The 14,297-nt window shown below is 42.3% G+C and overlaps 2 protein-coding genes across 3 annotated transcripts in view; one reads left to right on the forward strand and one right to left on the reverse strand.

The window, feature by feature from the left end:
- Positions 1-817: 817 nt before the first annotated feature.
- KNOP1 (lysine rich nucleolar protein 1) lies at positions 818-9,875 on the reverse strand. Of its 2 annotated transcripts, none has more exons than XM_064726371.1 (5): positions 9,822-9,875; positions 7,531-8,893; positions 4,295-4,363; positions 3,754-3,831; positions 818-1,450 (listed from the first exon to the last, which is right to left on the reverse strand). In XM_064726371.1, exons 2-5 carry the CDS (start codon positions 8,890-8,892, stop codon positions 1,139-1,141), a joined length of 1,821 nt encoding a protein of 606 aa, XP_064582441.1. In that variant the 5' UTR covers position 8,893; positions 9,822-9,875; the 3' UTR covers positions 818-1,138. The 2 variants fall into 2 exon arrangements, with proteins under 2 accessions (XP_064582441.1, XP_064582440.1); XM_064726370.1 differs by lacking the exon at positions 9,822-9,875 and adding an exon at positions 9,393-9,734 and having other exon boundaries at positions 838-1,450; positions 3,754-3,867.
- An 835-nt stretch (positions 9,876-10,710) lies between these two features.
- IQCK (IQ motif containing K) overlaps positions 10,711-14,297 on the forward strand; it is a 33,704-nt gene continuing 30,117 nt past the window's right edge. The window contains exons 1-4 of the mRNA XM_064725563.1: positions 10,711-10,765; positions 11,270-11,343; positions 11,961-12,075; positions 13,387-13,484. Coding sequence (XP_064581633.1) covers positions 11,985-12,075; positions 13,387-13,484 — 189 coding nt within the window. The 5' untranslated portion in view covers positions 10,711-10,765; positions 11,270-11,343; positions 11,961-11,984. The remainder of the gene's footprint in view (positions 10,766-11,269; positions 11,344-11,960; positions 12,076-13,386; positions 13,485-14,297) is intronic.

Here is a 14,297-nt window from a genome sequence, read left to right on the forward strand (position 1 = left end):
GGGTAAGGAACCATGTTGAGATCTAATATCTATTTCTACTTTTGCTTAGTGAGGTTTTTTTTTCTCCTTGCCAGGCAAGTAGCTGAGGGCTTGAATTCAGCGTTTCAAACCAGAAGAGAAAACACAACCTCAACTACCTGAATTTTAGTAAAACAGGAGCCAAAACCTAGAAGGGCTGGTGGAAACTGGTGCTGAACACTGAGAGCAGTAGTGCAAATCAGCCTCATGTTGAGGTAGGAGAGGTTTAAATCCACTTTAAAGGAGAAGGTTTTCTCCAAGAAGTTTAGACCCTGCAGGAAGAGCCTCTCCCTCTTCCCAGATACAGGAATGGATTCATGGCAACCCCTTAAGATGGAGTCTCAGCATAATTTTCACTTCCTCTCAAGAGTTGCCCAAAATGCATCAGAACTCAGTGCTCCTAAGTGTGTTTTCTGCTGCAGGCAGATGCTTTCAGCTAGAGCAGTCCATTGCAGAAAACTATTGTGGAAAAGTGAAACTGTCTTAAAGAAATGGAGTAGTTCTATTGGTGCTACTCTCCAAAATGCTTATACTTCCATTTTTAGGTAACAGCTGCTGATGGAAAATCCAACTGCCAGAGCATAGTTCCAATACTGAGGATGTTCAGTGCTATCTGTTGTTTTAAGGAAGATGTTAGATTTTTAAGAATTACTTTCTGAGTTAAAAGTTTGCCCTCATCAAATTTGAGGGCACACCACTAATGTGTCTTCAAAGTAAAGCACCATCATTTTCTACCACTGAGTGTAAAAAAGGTTAAGATTTTACAGAACAATAAAATCCTTTGGAATCACTTATGATATAGATAAAAGTAAGTTTATTAAATCAGCATTTAAAAAAAATACGGAATTTCTGCATTTAACAAAAAAAAACAGAACTGCAGGCATGGCACACATCTTCAGTCTTTGAAGGAGGCTGTCTCTTGCCTTGCACAACATAATAAAGGTTTCAAAAACTTACTGTTTGGATGAAGTGAGGACTCAGCTCCACTGGTATATGTAGCTGAAAACTTGAACTTCAAGGACTTAACGAATGAAATTTCTTCAGCATTTCGATATTTTATTTCAAGTAAAAAAATGGAGAAGGCAAAAAGAAATTTTCCTCTCTTTATTACTTCTGAGTTTCAATCTTCAAATTTTATAGATCTAGATGCATATTTGTCTATGTATCCTTTTTTGTTGGCATTAGGCTGAAATCCAAGACCAACTCCTCTGTGTTGCTTGAAGTCCATTGCTTTATCAAACTCCATCTTCAGAGCCTGCTGTAACTTCTCCTCCCCTTCCTGGTTCAGAGCCATGTTTGGTTTGTTTGCAATTGCTGAAGGACTTTGGATAGGCACAGAACCTTTTTTAAAACCACCCAACAGTCTAAAAAACTTATTTTGTTCCTCAGAACTTTTAAAAGTAGCTGTACTCCACTGTCCAAGCTTCGTTTCCTGTGAGGCAAAACAAAGGTAACACTAAAATTAAGAAATACCAAGAGCAAGGAAGACAATTTCTGGCTGTGTACATGAGAACAGAAGCCTGACAGGGGCACAGAGCTGGGAGCTGTTGTTCCATGGGCAGAACCTCTCCAGGGATGTGGTACCAGACTGACCTGACTCTGCCTGAGTGCACCTTCATCAGCATTTCAGCCATTTCACCTGGAGCCAGGGGTTAATGCCCTTGGAGAAGCTCCTTTCCCTCTGTCCTTGGCTTTCTGCTCTCTCTTTACCCAGCTCCAAGAGCCAGACAGCATCTCTCATTCTAGGAAAACTGTCAGACTTAATCCTCTTTCACTGTCACTTTGTAGGGTTATCTTTCATCCTCCCACTGCCTCGTTAGGGAGCTGCTGTTTTCAGCAGTGTTTGTTAGTTGTGGACACTGTTCAATCTGGTTTATAAACTTTAAGTAATATTTGCATTCTCATCCCACTAATTATAGTTAATATTGCAAGGGTGCACAACCAGAGGGCCTCCCCCATCCAACATGACTCAGTCTAGTTCTCTTAAAGCCTCCCCTCCCTTGCAGTTTGCTGGGTTCTTTGTATTTACTGTATTTGCATTTAAGTGCCCTCTCTGAACTACTTCACCCCTTCAGGATTTTTCTTCTGGCTGCAGATTCTGGCCCCTTTCTGAGGAGGCAATATCCAACTAAAATGAGATTTCAGCTGTTTGTGGAAAACCCCAGATACACCATAGGATTTACAGAGTTCATGAACTTCTGGCTTACCTAAGAACAGGCTTCATTATTCAAGGGTGTATTTGACTCCTGAGCTACAGCTATGCAGTCACTTATAAATATTTTTGGCAGGATTTACTCTAAATTTTTTTCTTTAAAACTGGGCATGATACTAAACAGCAGAATGTCTAATTATTAATTAAACAGACTGAGCTGCCTACATCAAATGAAAAAAAGTGAATTCAGTGGTATGTTTATGTCAGCCTGAAATCCTTCCAACAGAACAGTTGCAGCTTGCATGCAACAGTCATTGTCCAGCAGACAGCCAACATGACACACAGCATGCAGGAAAGCTGCAGCAGCGGTTTAAGGTAAAAAAAAGCAAGGCTGGAGTATCATTCACTATCACAGGCCAGAACACCTGGAATGAAAGAAAGCTGCCCACAATACTTCAGCCTTTTGACCTTGCAAGCTGCTGCACAAGCCCAGTCTGTGACAGATACATGCACACACCCAGGCACACACACGACACAGATAAATAAATGTAAGTCCTCCCTTTGCAATGGGAGACATCTGCACTGATGCAAATATAATTATGGCTTGTCAAAACTCTGGTTTTAAGTGAGCTGCTGGCAGGCACTGCACAGCTTCTGCTGAAGCATTTCCAGCTCACTTTGTGCAGCTGATGAATTGGTTTTCACAGCTTCTATTCTTCTGCATACTACTAAACAGAAACAGATCAGTGCCAAAGAGCTGAGATCTCCTGCCAAGGATGTCATTTTTCTCAATGACTCCAGAGACTATTAGACAGTTGTAGTTCCAGAGCAATGAGACTCCCTCTCACTATGTCAGATCTACAGGAGCTGTTGCTGGCATTTGTTTGAGGCATATTCCAGCTTTCTAGGCATTCTGGCAGTCCTGCAAAGCAACAGAAGATTTACTCTGAATGACTAGCAAAGCTTTGTCTCCACCTCAATCTTCTTAGCCCTGGCTAAACACTGCAGAAAGCTTCAACAACCTTACTGTGAATGTGTCAGGAGCCAGGCTGAGTGGATGCAAAAGCAAAGAATCAGGAATCACCTTCCAAAGAGGTAGAGGAAGATGCAGAAGGCATGAGAGGACTGACTGAACATCACACACCTGTGTTAACAGCTGCCACCCCTTTACCTTTCCATGTTTGTCCCTGCTGCTGAATGTGTGCAAAGTCTTGCAGGTAAGAAAGCAGAAACACTTCAGTGACTGCTGCATCCACAGCCCAAAAATTACTTGTATTTCACAGTAAGCAGAAAATGCTTCTGTAGCAATATCTGATGGCTCATTCTCCAGAGGAACCAGAGAAAATGTTGTTTTTGAGGAGTGATGATGGGAATTAGAGCAGTGTGCAGTGGCAAGGAGCTCAGTGCTCAGCTCTCAGACTCTGGGCACTGAACCAAGCTGTTCTACAGCATGACCTGAAATCTGCAGTAGAAGGAACACTGCTGCACATGAGCCACATACAAAAAGAGCACAGTGGTTTTTACAGGAACCTGCCCTGGAACACAGCATTTCCATCAGGTTGGGGACTAAACTCATACATCACCTGTGCCACTTTGGAACGGAGGGCCTTGGTTTTGCCAGATTCTCTGTCAATTTCTTCTTGCAGGGCCTGCCGCCTCACCTGGTGTGCAGAAAATGACACATGCAGCATCAGACTCTGAGTCCAGGGTGTTAAGGACAAATCACAATGAAACAGTAAGAGAAAAACAGAATCATTAGTTATCTTCAGAATTTTGCAAGGAAAATTAAAAGGTGCATGGGATCCTTTCACACACTCAACATGAGAACTGTAATTTTTTAGTGTCTGTTAAATGAGTGCTTTGCTGTATCAAGTAAGTCTAATTTTCTACCTGTCTGCATTGATGAGAGGCAAAAAAATGTGTCTTTAACTTAGTAAAGTTAATTAGTTCTGACATTGACTGTACATTTTGGACTTAACCCACATGTAAAGCACATTTTAAGCAGAGCTTTATTTAGGGAAATCTAGGCATAGATAAGCAACAAAGCAGTTTTTTGTATCAATTCTTATGCATATGTTAAATGCTGATTTGCTTTAGATCTTACCCAGTTAGGACAAAGCATACCTTGTCTATGTTAATTTCATCACAGTTTCCTTTCTTTTCCTTCACAATAATTACACCATCTAGATGTTCCTGTAAAACAGGAAAAAGCTTGTATGATTATTTTTATCCATTCTGATTAATTAGAATTTACACAGCCCTTACCACAAAAGTAGTTAAAAAAGTAAGCAATCAGTAGTACTGTTCAGGGGCAAGAAGAAATAGTCAGCTCTAAGATGAAAATGCCAATTAAATCTGTGTATTCCTATGCAAAGATCTCACAGAGATTTTTTTTCTTTTAATCAAGATAAATGATTTTTGGATTTACACATGAATAGGGACCTGCCAACAACACTGGCACACACAGTAATGTTTGCAGGCAGAGCAATTTCAAATTAAACCATTTTGTAAAAGCTTAAATTTATATTTCAAGAAAGGCACAGAGACAGTGAAAGTTAAACAAAAATAGAAATTGGAGGTAAAATAACTAAAGGTCTCTCTGACACAAATGCACAAAAGCCAATCAAGAGCAGCTGCACTGTGCTCCCTTGTGGATGAAGGTCCCCAGGAGCACAGGAGAGGCAGAGCTCACACAGGAACTGTCCCCTGCAATGGCAGCCAGCAGCTCCTGATGCCACAGCTGAGAGCAAGGAACAGGGAGCTGATGGGAGAGACACAGCAGCTCCAGAAGGAATGGATGGGCTGGAAGGCAGGAGGTGAATCTGGCAGAGCCACACACAACCAGATCCTGATCACAGCTCCACAAAGTGCAGCCCCTCTGCAGCTTTGCTCCCAGTGAGTGGCACCCCTAAACCACTGTCCCCAGCCTTTCTCTCCCAAATTTGTAATCAGGAGAAGCTTTTGGGGTATCCAGTACAACAGGGTGAGTAATAAGTCCAGGATAGTGGTAAATGAGAGCCATAAGCTTTACACCAGCCTGGAAAAAGTGGCCAAAGGGAAGATCTATTGATACAGCTAACATAATAAACCAAGCATGAAACAGCCAGGGAAACGACAAGGAAAAGATTTGTAACATACTTCTGTCAGCAAAACCTGCTGTTACTTTTTTGAGGCTTTAGTTCTATTAAAAGCTATCAATGATTTACCTCATTTTCCAAAGCTACCTTTTATACACACACACAAGTACATGCACTATTAACAATGGGAGAACACTGTCTGCAGGAAGGAGAGCTCGTGCTCTTGGAAGAAAAGAAGAAACCAAAACCAACCCCCAGTTTCCTTCTAGATGGCCTGGTACTGTCTTTTCAGATCTATTAAAACAAGCAGGTAAACTGTCCTGACAGGACTCTGCAAACAACTGCAGCAGATTTTGTTCTTTTTAGCTGCAAGGAGGGACACCCCCATCCCTGCTCATTCCCAGCACGGTGCTGACCTGCTGAGTGGGAAAAACTACCCCATGGAGAGGTGCCAAGCTGCCTCCAACTCATGGAAAAGGAGCACACTCGCATGTGGTGGGGGTCTGCTGTCTGCTGGCACACAAATCAAAGCAGTGAACTGAGAGCTCATCCTCCTCACTGCCCCAGCTGACTGCAATGGCATCCACCAGAAAAACACCAAGCACTGATATTAACTGGGTATCACTCACATTGTCCTTAAAACCTGCTCTTTGACTTGCAGGGCAAGCCCAACAGAGGATTTTTAAGGCATGCAGAGCCTTGTGTGATACGCTGTAGATTAAAACATTTCAGACTGTGGCACATTTAAATGCAAGACCACACAATCAGCCACATTATTATTATTAGTGCAGTGTCTTTTGGCCTGGCAGGAACTAGAACTTGCTAGAGCTGATTAACCCAGACCTCTCAATATTCAGATTTTCTTTTGAGTAGTTTCTTATTATTAAAGGAGCTGCCTATGGGAAAGAGGAACAAAACATGCATCACACTACTCCCTTCTCCACAGTTTGCAAGGTATTTGCTGTGGTTTTCATATTAACTGGTCATGAAAGTTTGCATGTCATTGCAGGGCTTATCTTGCCCTTACACAATGTAAGCAGCTGCAAAATCCAAATAATGTCCAACAATCTCAAAAAGGCAATGCCAATTTAATTAGAAAATATATCCAGCAATAAAACCACCCTGTCCTTTTGAAAGGTCAAAAGGAGAAATCCAACTTGAAAGCCCCAAACATCTGCTCACCTCATGACTGATAAGCACACACACTCCCCTCACAAAGCCCTGTGAAAAAAGCTGTATCTGGGTCTCCACATGAATCTAAATTTAATTATTAGCACTAGACACCAGGCAGCTGCCAGGTTTCCACAGAACTTGAGGGAACTGCATCTGAGTGCATGACAAAGCACAGCACACCATGAAGGGAGCTTGAGAAGCAGCCCACACTATGGTTTGCTCTACCCTTAAAAAAAATCTTCAAAAATACCTTCAATGATACCTTCTTAACTAGTGCTTGACATTTAAATAAACCAAGCATTCAAAATTCTTGATAGAAAGCAACCTTGGAGTGCAGGTTTCCATTACCTACATGAATAAAAACAACCTCCTAGTAACTTGCAATGTGCCATTGTCAAAGTCAAGTTTAAGCAGGTACAAATACAGATAGATACCTATTGATTTCTGAGCATCTCCCAGCTTAATTTCCAATGATAACAGAAGTTGGGCATGTAGGTACTAACTTTTGGCACCCTTAGCTTTAAAATATAACTTTGATCAGATAAAGAAAAAATCCATGCTGAATGTGCCACGCTGTGAGCTGTGCCATGCTGAGTGTACTATCCTGTGAGCTGTGCCATGCTGAATATACCATCCTGAGTGCTGTGCCGTGCTGAATGCGCCACCCTGTGAGCTGTGCCATGCTGAATATACCATCCTGAGAGCTGTGCCATGCTGCATGTGCCACCCTGTGAGCTGTGCCATGCTGAATGTGCCACCCTGTGAGCTGTGCCATGCTGAATGTGCCACGCTGTGAGCTGTGCCATGCTGAATGTGCCACGCTGTGAGCTGTGCCATGCTGAATGTGCCACCCTGTGAGCTGTGCCATGCTGAATATACCATCCTGAGAGCTGTGCCATGCTGCATGTGCCACCCTGTGAGCTGTGCCATGCTGCATGTACCACCCTGTGAGCTGTGCCACGCTGACACAGACCAGCTGGTCCTGCCTCCCCCCACCCAGGGGGACCCTCAGTGACCTCAGTGTCACCAAGAGCAGAGCAGGGAACTGCCCCAAAGGCTTTCAGTTCCTCTGCAGGAGGGAGCAAAGCTGCCCTCCTCTCCACAACTCACCACTGACTCATTCCATGGGGGTTCTGTCTTGATCTTTTTCACATCTGCTTTTGAACCTGGCTCCTCAGCTGAGTCCTCTGGTGGTACTTTTTCCCTTCCTTTCCTTTTTCTGTCCCACAGCACAGGATTGCTATTGCATAATGCCCCATCCACAGTGTCCCCTGTAACACACCCAGCTCGCTCCATTTCACTCTCTGTGCTCTTACTGTTTTCTAGTAGTGCTTTTTGGCTTTTAGAAGCACTGTCATTGTTTGAAGAAACTTCTGAGTATGTTGTTTCCTTTTCCTTTTTCTTAATCTTCTTCTTTTTCTTCTTACTGACTTCATTATTATATTTGAAATTCTTCCTGTGTTTCCTTCCAGACAGCTCTTCTTCCTCAAGCTCAACTCCTTGCTGTGCTGGGAGATGCTTATCAGGAATGCTGTGACTGCAGCCTTGCTTATCTTCACAGGCTGAAGAAGAAACAGCTTTTTTTTTCTTCTTCTTCCTCTCTTTGATACACCCAAAGTTCTTAATTTTCTCCTCTTCCTCTCTGCTTGTCCATGTAAATTCCCAGGAATTATGTTTCTTCCTTTTTCTAGAGTCACTTAACGCACTGGGGCTAGCAGGACCTTGATGCATGCAGTCCTCATTAACTGCCAGTGGTAAAAAGCAGTCAGACTTATCTTTCTTTTTTTTTTTCTTCTTTCTTACATAACTTTCCCCACCATTCTGGGCATTACCTGTGTCATAGTCCTCACCCATAAAAACTGTTTTTTGTGAAGTGTATTTGTGGGTGTTTTTACAGACTTTTGTAGATTGCCTTTGTTCACTGTCCTGGATGTCCTCTAATGAAAAACTGTATTTCTTCTTTTTTTTCTTTGTTACCTCACCATCCAATTCCAAATCCAAAGCAGTATTCTTCCTCTTTTTTTTAAATGATAATTTATTTTTCTTAGTACCATCTGTGCAATGATTTGAAAGCTCCACGTCACTACTCTCATTATCCTCCAAGGAGAAATGACAATGGACTTTTTTTTTCTTCTTTTTGAATATTTTAATTTGTTCCCCTGATTTCTCTTGAAGTTGTAAATCCAGATGACCTTTTCTATTCACAAAGCCTTCTAAATGATCTTCCCTGAGTAATTCAGAGCCAGCTTTCTTCTTCTTATTTTTCTTATGATTCTTTGGTTGCAATTTGTGTAAGCACTCATCTTTTAAATTTTCCTTTTTCCTGCTCTTCTTCTTTTTCTTGAGACGGCCACTGTCCTGAGTTTTAATGACAGTTTTAACATCTTCCTCAATTTCAATGACAGTCTTCACCTTTTTCTTCTTCTGCACAGGCTCCTCATGAATGTCTTTTTTCTTTTTCTTTATTATCATTCTAAAAAAAGAATATGAAGACGTTAATGAACTAAAAAAGGATATGAAAATGTTAGTGAACTGCTTCAAAGAGACAATGCAAGTCCTAATCTACTTGGTCATCCTTTATTCTGAAACCATTCCTGATCCCCCATTGTCCCTGACACTCTAATTTCAGTCTGCTTTCCATGATGGGGAACCAGAACATTCTGACATACAGAAAACACTGTTTATGGGGCGATTCTTTTATGATGTTGTTTAGTGTACCTTGCCTTAGTTTGTAAGGTTGTATTTGTTTCACAGCAGCAGAGTATAACATTGTCTCAGTACCTATGCTCCAAATGTCCTTTTTAAACAGCAAAACATATCCATGTGTATATACACAAATACAATTAGTGTATATATACACAAATACAATTAGTTTTCCAGATCCCTGTGACTTTAAACTTAACAGTGAACTTCACACCGCTTTACTGCCCACTTAGCATTACAAGGCCCTTCCAAAGCACCTGAATTATTACCTTAAATTTCCTTCTATCTGTGATTTCCTATTCTTGCTCTCCGTTTTTCTCAGGACACCTATGCCAACGAATTGATTACAACACAGCACCCTTTAGCACCCACTCAGTGCGAAACTCAATTACTCCCGCTCGGTTTGCAGTAACACCATGAGGCACGCTGTCAAACCGCGGACAGAGCCCCGAGCGCAGCACAGCCCCCCTCGCTGTGTGTCCGGGCCCATCGCGGCCACCGCGGGGAGGGGAGGGGGTGTCAGCCCGAGTCCCGCCCCGGGCCCGGCCCGGCCCGGCCCGGCACGGCCCGCACGGGATGCTGCGGCGGCGGGGCTGAGCCGTGCCGTGAGGGACCGGTCCCTGTGCCGGGCCATGCCGTGCCCGTCCTTATGCCGTGCCGGTCCCTGCCGTGCCATGCCGTGCCGTGCCGTTCCGTACCGGGCCGTGCGGCGCTCACCTCCCGCGCCACGTGCAGCGCCCGCCGCCGCTCCGGAAGCGATCGCGCCGTGCCCGCCCCGCCCCGCCCGGCCCCGCGCGGGCGCTGCCGGAGCCGTTGCCGCGGTGACGAGCGGGACGCGGCCATGGCGGAGGGCGGGCACGGCGCAGGTGGGAGCCCCGGTCCCGGCTCCGCTCCGGGGCCCCGGGCCCCGCCCTGCCCGTGTCCGGCCTGCCCTGGCCTGGGGCCGCCCGCTCCTCTCGCCGGGCGCGGGGCTGTGCCCGCCCCACAGAGCGCCCACAGCCGCCCTGATGCACACCGGCACCAGGGCCACGAGCGGTTCTGCTCATGGGCGTTATGTTGTTTTTATTGCCATAACTTCCCCACAGACACCCTTGGTGTGTGTTTGTGCTGCAGCCCGGCTGCTGCGAGCCCTTGGCACGGCCTCTGCCCTGCCCTTGTGCGGTGTGGGTGATCCTGTACCCACAGGAGTTGGGTATTTCCTCGGGAAAGTAGAGAGGCGAATGTGTCAGGGCTGGTTAAATTAATACAGAATATCTTGTTTTCAGAGCACCATCCCAAAGCAAAGCCCCTGGGCTTCTCCCAAAGTCTGGGAACACTTGAGATTGGAAAGCTGGGGGAGCAGCGCTGCATTCTGCAGCTCCCCAATGCGGTTTTCTTCCCTCAGTACTTCATGATGCCCAAAGTAGGCGTTTTGCACTAAAATGGCCATTTTTGGGTAGGAGTGAGGCTGATCATTCCAAGCCAACACCTGCAGGACCCATGGGTTTGGTGGTGCCGTTAAACCCCGCTGTGATGGTGGAGCTGAACCTGCTGGGCCGGGCTCTCCGTGCTCTGCGCTGTGGCACCTGTAGGTGTTCCCAGATCAAGCTCCTTCTCTTGGTCCTTCATTTCTCTCAGCCTGAGTCACTCAGTATCTTTGAAGGTCATGTACAGCTTTTAGTTTATCAGAAGTTTTGTTTGTTTATTTTATTTTAATTAATTTAATTTCGTTTCATTTCATTTTGGAGGCAGTAGTTGTTAACCATGTTTGTGGGATTTAATTGCTCATAGAGTAATTCACTATGAAAAGCAGATTGTCAACTAGAAAAGTATTGTCTGCTAGTAAAAACAATGGTTAATTCAGTGCATTCTACCTGTGTTGAAATATTTTGAATTATTATTTTGGTACCTTTTTCCCAATAAAGGGTTCTTTTGTCAGTGAGAACCTTGTGCCTGACTTAAAGCTCAAGAGGACATGACAAGAGTGTCTAAAGTTCTTGTTTGTTTTAAAACATTAGATTTCATGTTAAACAAGTGTATATTACATACAAACTTTTGTTTTTTCAAACCTAAATAAATACGTTTTACAATAATGTTGCTTTAGGAGGAAAAGAAATATATTTTTAGGGTCTCCTGGTAAATATTGCACTTTTTTTTAAACTTTTAGAGCATGAAGAGGAACAGCCTCAAATTTCAGATGATACTCAATTAAAACAAGATCATGAATCAAAAGAAGAATCAGTGAGTACAGTTCAAGTAAAAAATCTGCACAGAGATGGATTGAAAATATTTTAAACAATGAAATGTGAAAATTAGGTACCCATAGGGTAGACTCATTCATAAAATGAAAACAAAATTATTATTTTTCAAACAGTTTATTTGAACCAACAAATGTAATATTCCAAATAATTGCTTGGGTAATGCTAACAAGAAAAGTTTATTTTCTTTAAAAGGTGAATGTTAGGACTTTTGAACAATGTAAAAGAGATATTTAAGCTTATGAGTGGAAAATACTTATTCAGAAAATGCTACCAGTATTAATTTACAAATAATTACTATTTCTTACAATGGATAAAATATTTTTAAAATTGTGGTATCTCACCATATTCTGTAAAAGGGAGTCATGTACCTTCTGTTAGGTTTGGATGATTTTAGTGTGTTGGAAACTGCAGAAGTTTTTAAAGTGTAATAATGTATTTTCAAGTATTCAGAAAGCGCATAAATAATGCAATATTTGAATTATAAATTCTAAATCCGTATTTTTTAACTGTCCTTGTAATTTTTTTTCTGATTAATTGGTTTGTGTTTTTTGTCTAGTCTTTTGGGGTATTTAGACAGGATGCATTTCTTTTGAGCAGGTGCCTTTGGAAGCAGAAATTCCTATGGAACAACTTTTTTCTGCCCCTACACCCCAATATCTGCCACCTGTACTTGGGGAAACTCCCCCTGGAGACCCCCCTGATCCAAAAAAATGTAAGTAAGAGTACATTATCATGAATCCTGCTGTGATTGTTTCTCTTGTATATGGCAAGGATTTGGAATTTATATAATTTAGAGTGTTAAGAGCACCAACACCTTTGTTGTGTGGAATTTGCATGGTTTGGCCTCTGGTCTGAAATCAGAGAGCCAGCTTGGCCACTTGGTCAATGGAAGAAATATCAAATTATGCATTACTAAGGTAGTTCTGTGTTCTTCTGAATAAGTGACTTTTTATTTAGGCACTTAAACCAGAAATGGCAGGCATTTCTTCCTCTGATTTAATAATGCAGAACTAGGATCAATAGACTAAGCAGACAATTGAATTTGAAAACTGCTGTCAAAATTCTGTCTTTTTCCATCTGATTACAGACAAGAATGGAAGCAGCTCTGAAGTTTTGTTCTTCCATTTTTATCAATTCCTATACTTTATAATGAATTTCCCAAGCAGCAGTGTGTTTTTATTATGCATTTTAGCCCTTCATTTTGTCTTCTCTTCCATTAATTCTTGCTCATTAGGACCTCCTGGTGCAAGTCAGAAGCAGTGTTACCCTTGCCTTCTATATACATAGTGTCCTCCCAGTTATGAGCATTTTCTGACAGTATATTAACTAATTAAAGGTATAAAGCTGAGAATAAATTCAGTGTTTCAGCTGTGTTGCCAGAAGAGAGCATTTGTATGATTTAATCTTTGCTGATCACACCAAAACCTGAATATTGCCTGAATGAGGAGAGGTGCCAGCCCAGACAGCCCTCTGAGAGGGGAAAGGTTGGGTACATGGAGTCATGTTAAAACCTCTGAAGGATCTGGCAATTATGACAAAGAAATCACAGCACCACTAAAATATAACCTTTGGTTTTTCCTCTGTCTAGAAATTCAGTTTTATGACTAACTCTGCTAATGCTGATTGTAAAGGGCATGAGATACCAAAGTGGTCTAACTGCAGCAGCACTGAGTTCAGCACAGGCTAATTTCTTCCTGTCAGGCTAAATTAATTCACAGAGCTTTTCACTTCTGTGACTAAACTGCTTCTGGTGTCTGAGTTTCTTCACTTAAAACTGAATCTGACATCTCTGAGGCACACTGAGTTTGGTGCACATTTAGTTTGAAATTTACCCAAGTTTGTGTTGTGTTTGTTGAGAAGTGAGGACAGACCAGTGGCTGTCTGTGGAGGGAATGAATCTGCTTTGTCCAAGCTGTGATGGTATTGACAAAATCACTGGTACTGACTTTAGGATATCTAATGGTGCTGGTTTTGTGAAATCCAAGTGCTTAGCTGTGAGTGAAGGCTCTCCTGTTTTGCTCAGGTTCTCCTCGAGAATTCTTGGAGTTTTACATCTTCCCAGTGCTCCTGCCAGGACTGGCTGCACTTCTGCATGAAGTAGAGAAGGAGAAGTGTTTGGAGGTTAGTTTGTATTTTTCATTTCAAATCACTGGCAGGAAGTTACAGCCTTTTATTTCACAAGCAGTATTTTTTTAATTTGGTCTTTTGCAAGAAAACCATCCATAATAATAGGATATAACATATCAGGGGTTTTTTTTGGATCTGGTTTTAAATGTTATTTTCTCCAGTAATTCAGGACAGATTACATTCTACATGAATTTGGTCATTATAGAAAACCCACTCATGTGAAGAGATGCCCTGCTCAGGAAAGCAAGCTGAGGTCAGGTGATAGTTTTCCACTGTGACCTCATTTCTTCCTCCTTTTGAACAATAACTAGGAAAACAATAGCTCTTCATGCTTGCCATATAATTGAATATTTATTTTCTTTTCCATTGTTGTCCAGGTGCTTGAATTTGCACATTCTGTTTCCTTATCTGGCATAAATATGTGATTTTTTTGTTATCCTTTAGTTTGGTAAGAAATGTGTTGTTCCATGTGGATTTGGAGGGAAAAAACCCCGATTGCTATAATTTGGGTTAAAATGGCTAAAGAAATAACTTGAACTGAATTTTAGGATCAAAAGCAGAGTCCTTACAAACCCAAAGTAGGAACAGGGAGAAAGGATCTTGTGATAAACACATTGGAATACAGCTTCCAAAAATAAGAGGACAACAAAGATTGAAAAGATTCATGGAATTCATGAGACAACAGGACATGAAGAAGATTAATTGTGATGAAGCTAACTGAAATGATGAAGGATGAGAAGAGAATACTGGGTTTGAATTCTGGCTAGACATGAGTCACTAAGGCCTGTAAAGGGCAGTGGTACAGAA

This window comes from Zonotrichia leucophrys, chromosome 14 (genome assembly GCF_028769735.1).
Source record: "Zonotrichia leucophrys gambelii isolate GWCS_2022_RI chromosome 14, RI_Zleu_2.0, whole genome shotgun sequence".
NCBI classification, from domain to species: Eukaryota; Metazoa; Chordata; class Aves; order Passeriformes; family Passerellidae; genus Zonotrichia; species Zonotrichia leucophrys.

What these genes read in the sequence shown, in the direction of transcription:
- KNOP1 (XM_064726370.1), bottom strand. Translation starts at nt 8,892, where the DNA reads ATGATAATAAAGAAAAAGAAAAAAGACATTCATGAGGAGCCTGTGCAG. An exon ending in ATGAAATTAACATAGACAAG is followed by an intron (nt 3,868 to 4,294) that starts GTATGCTTTGTC and finishes CCCTGGACTCAG; the next exon opens with AGTCTGATGCTGCATGTGTC. An exon ending in TCCGTTCCAAAGTGGCACAG is followed by an intron (nt 1,451 to 3,753) that starts GTGATGTATGAG and finishes TTTGCCTCACAG; the next exon opens with GAAACGAAGCTTGGACAGTG.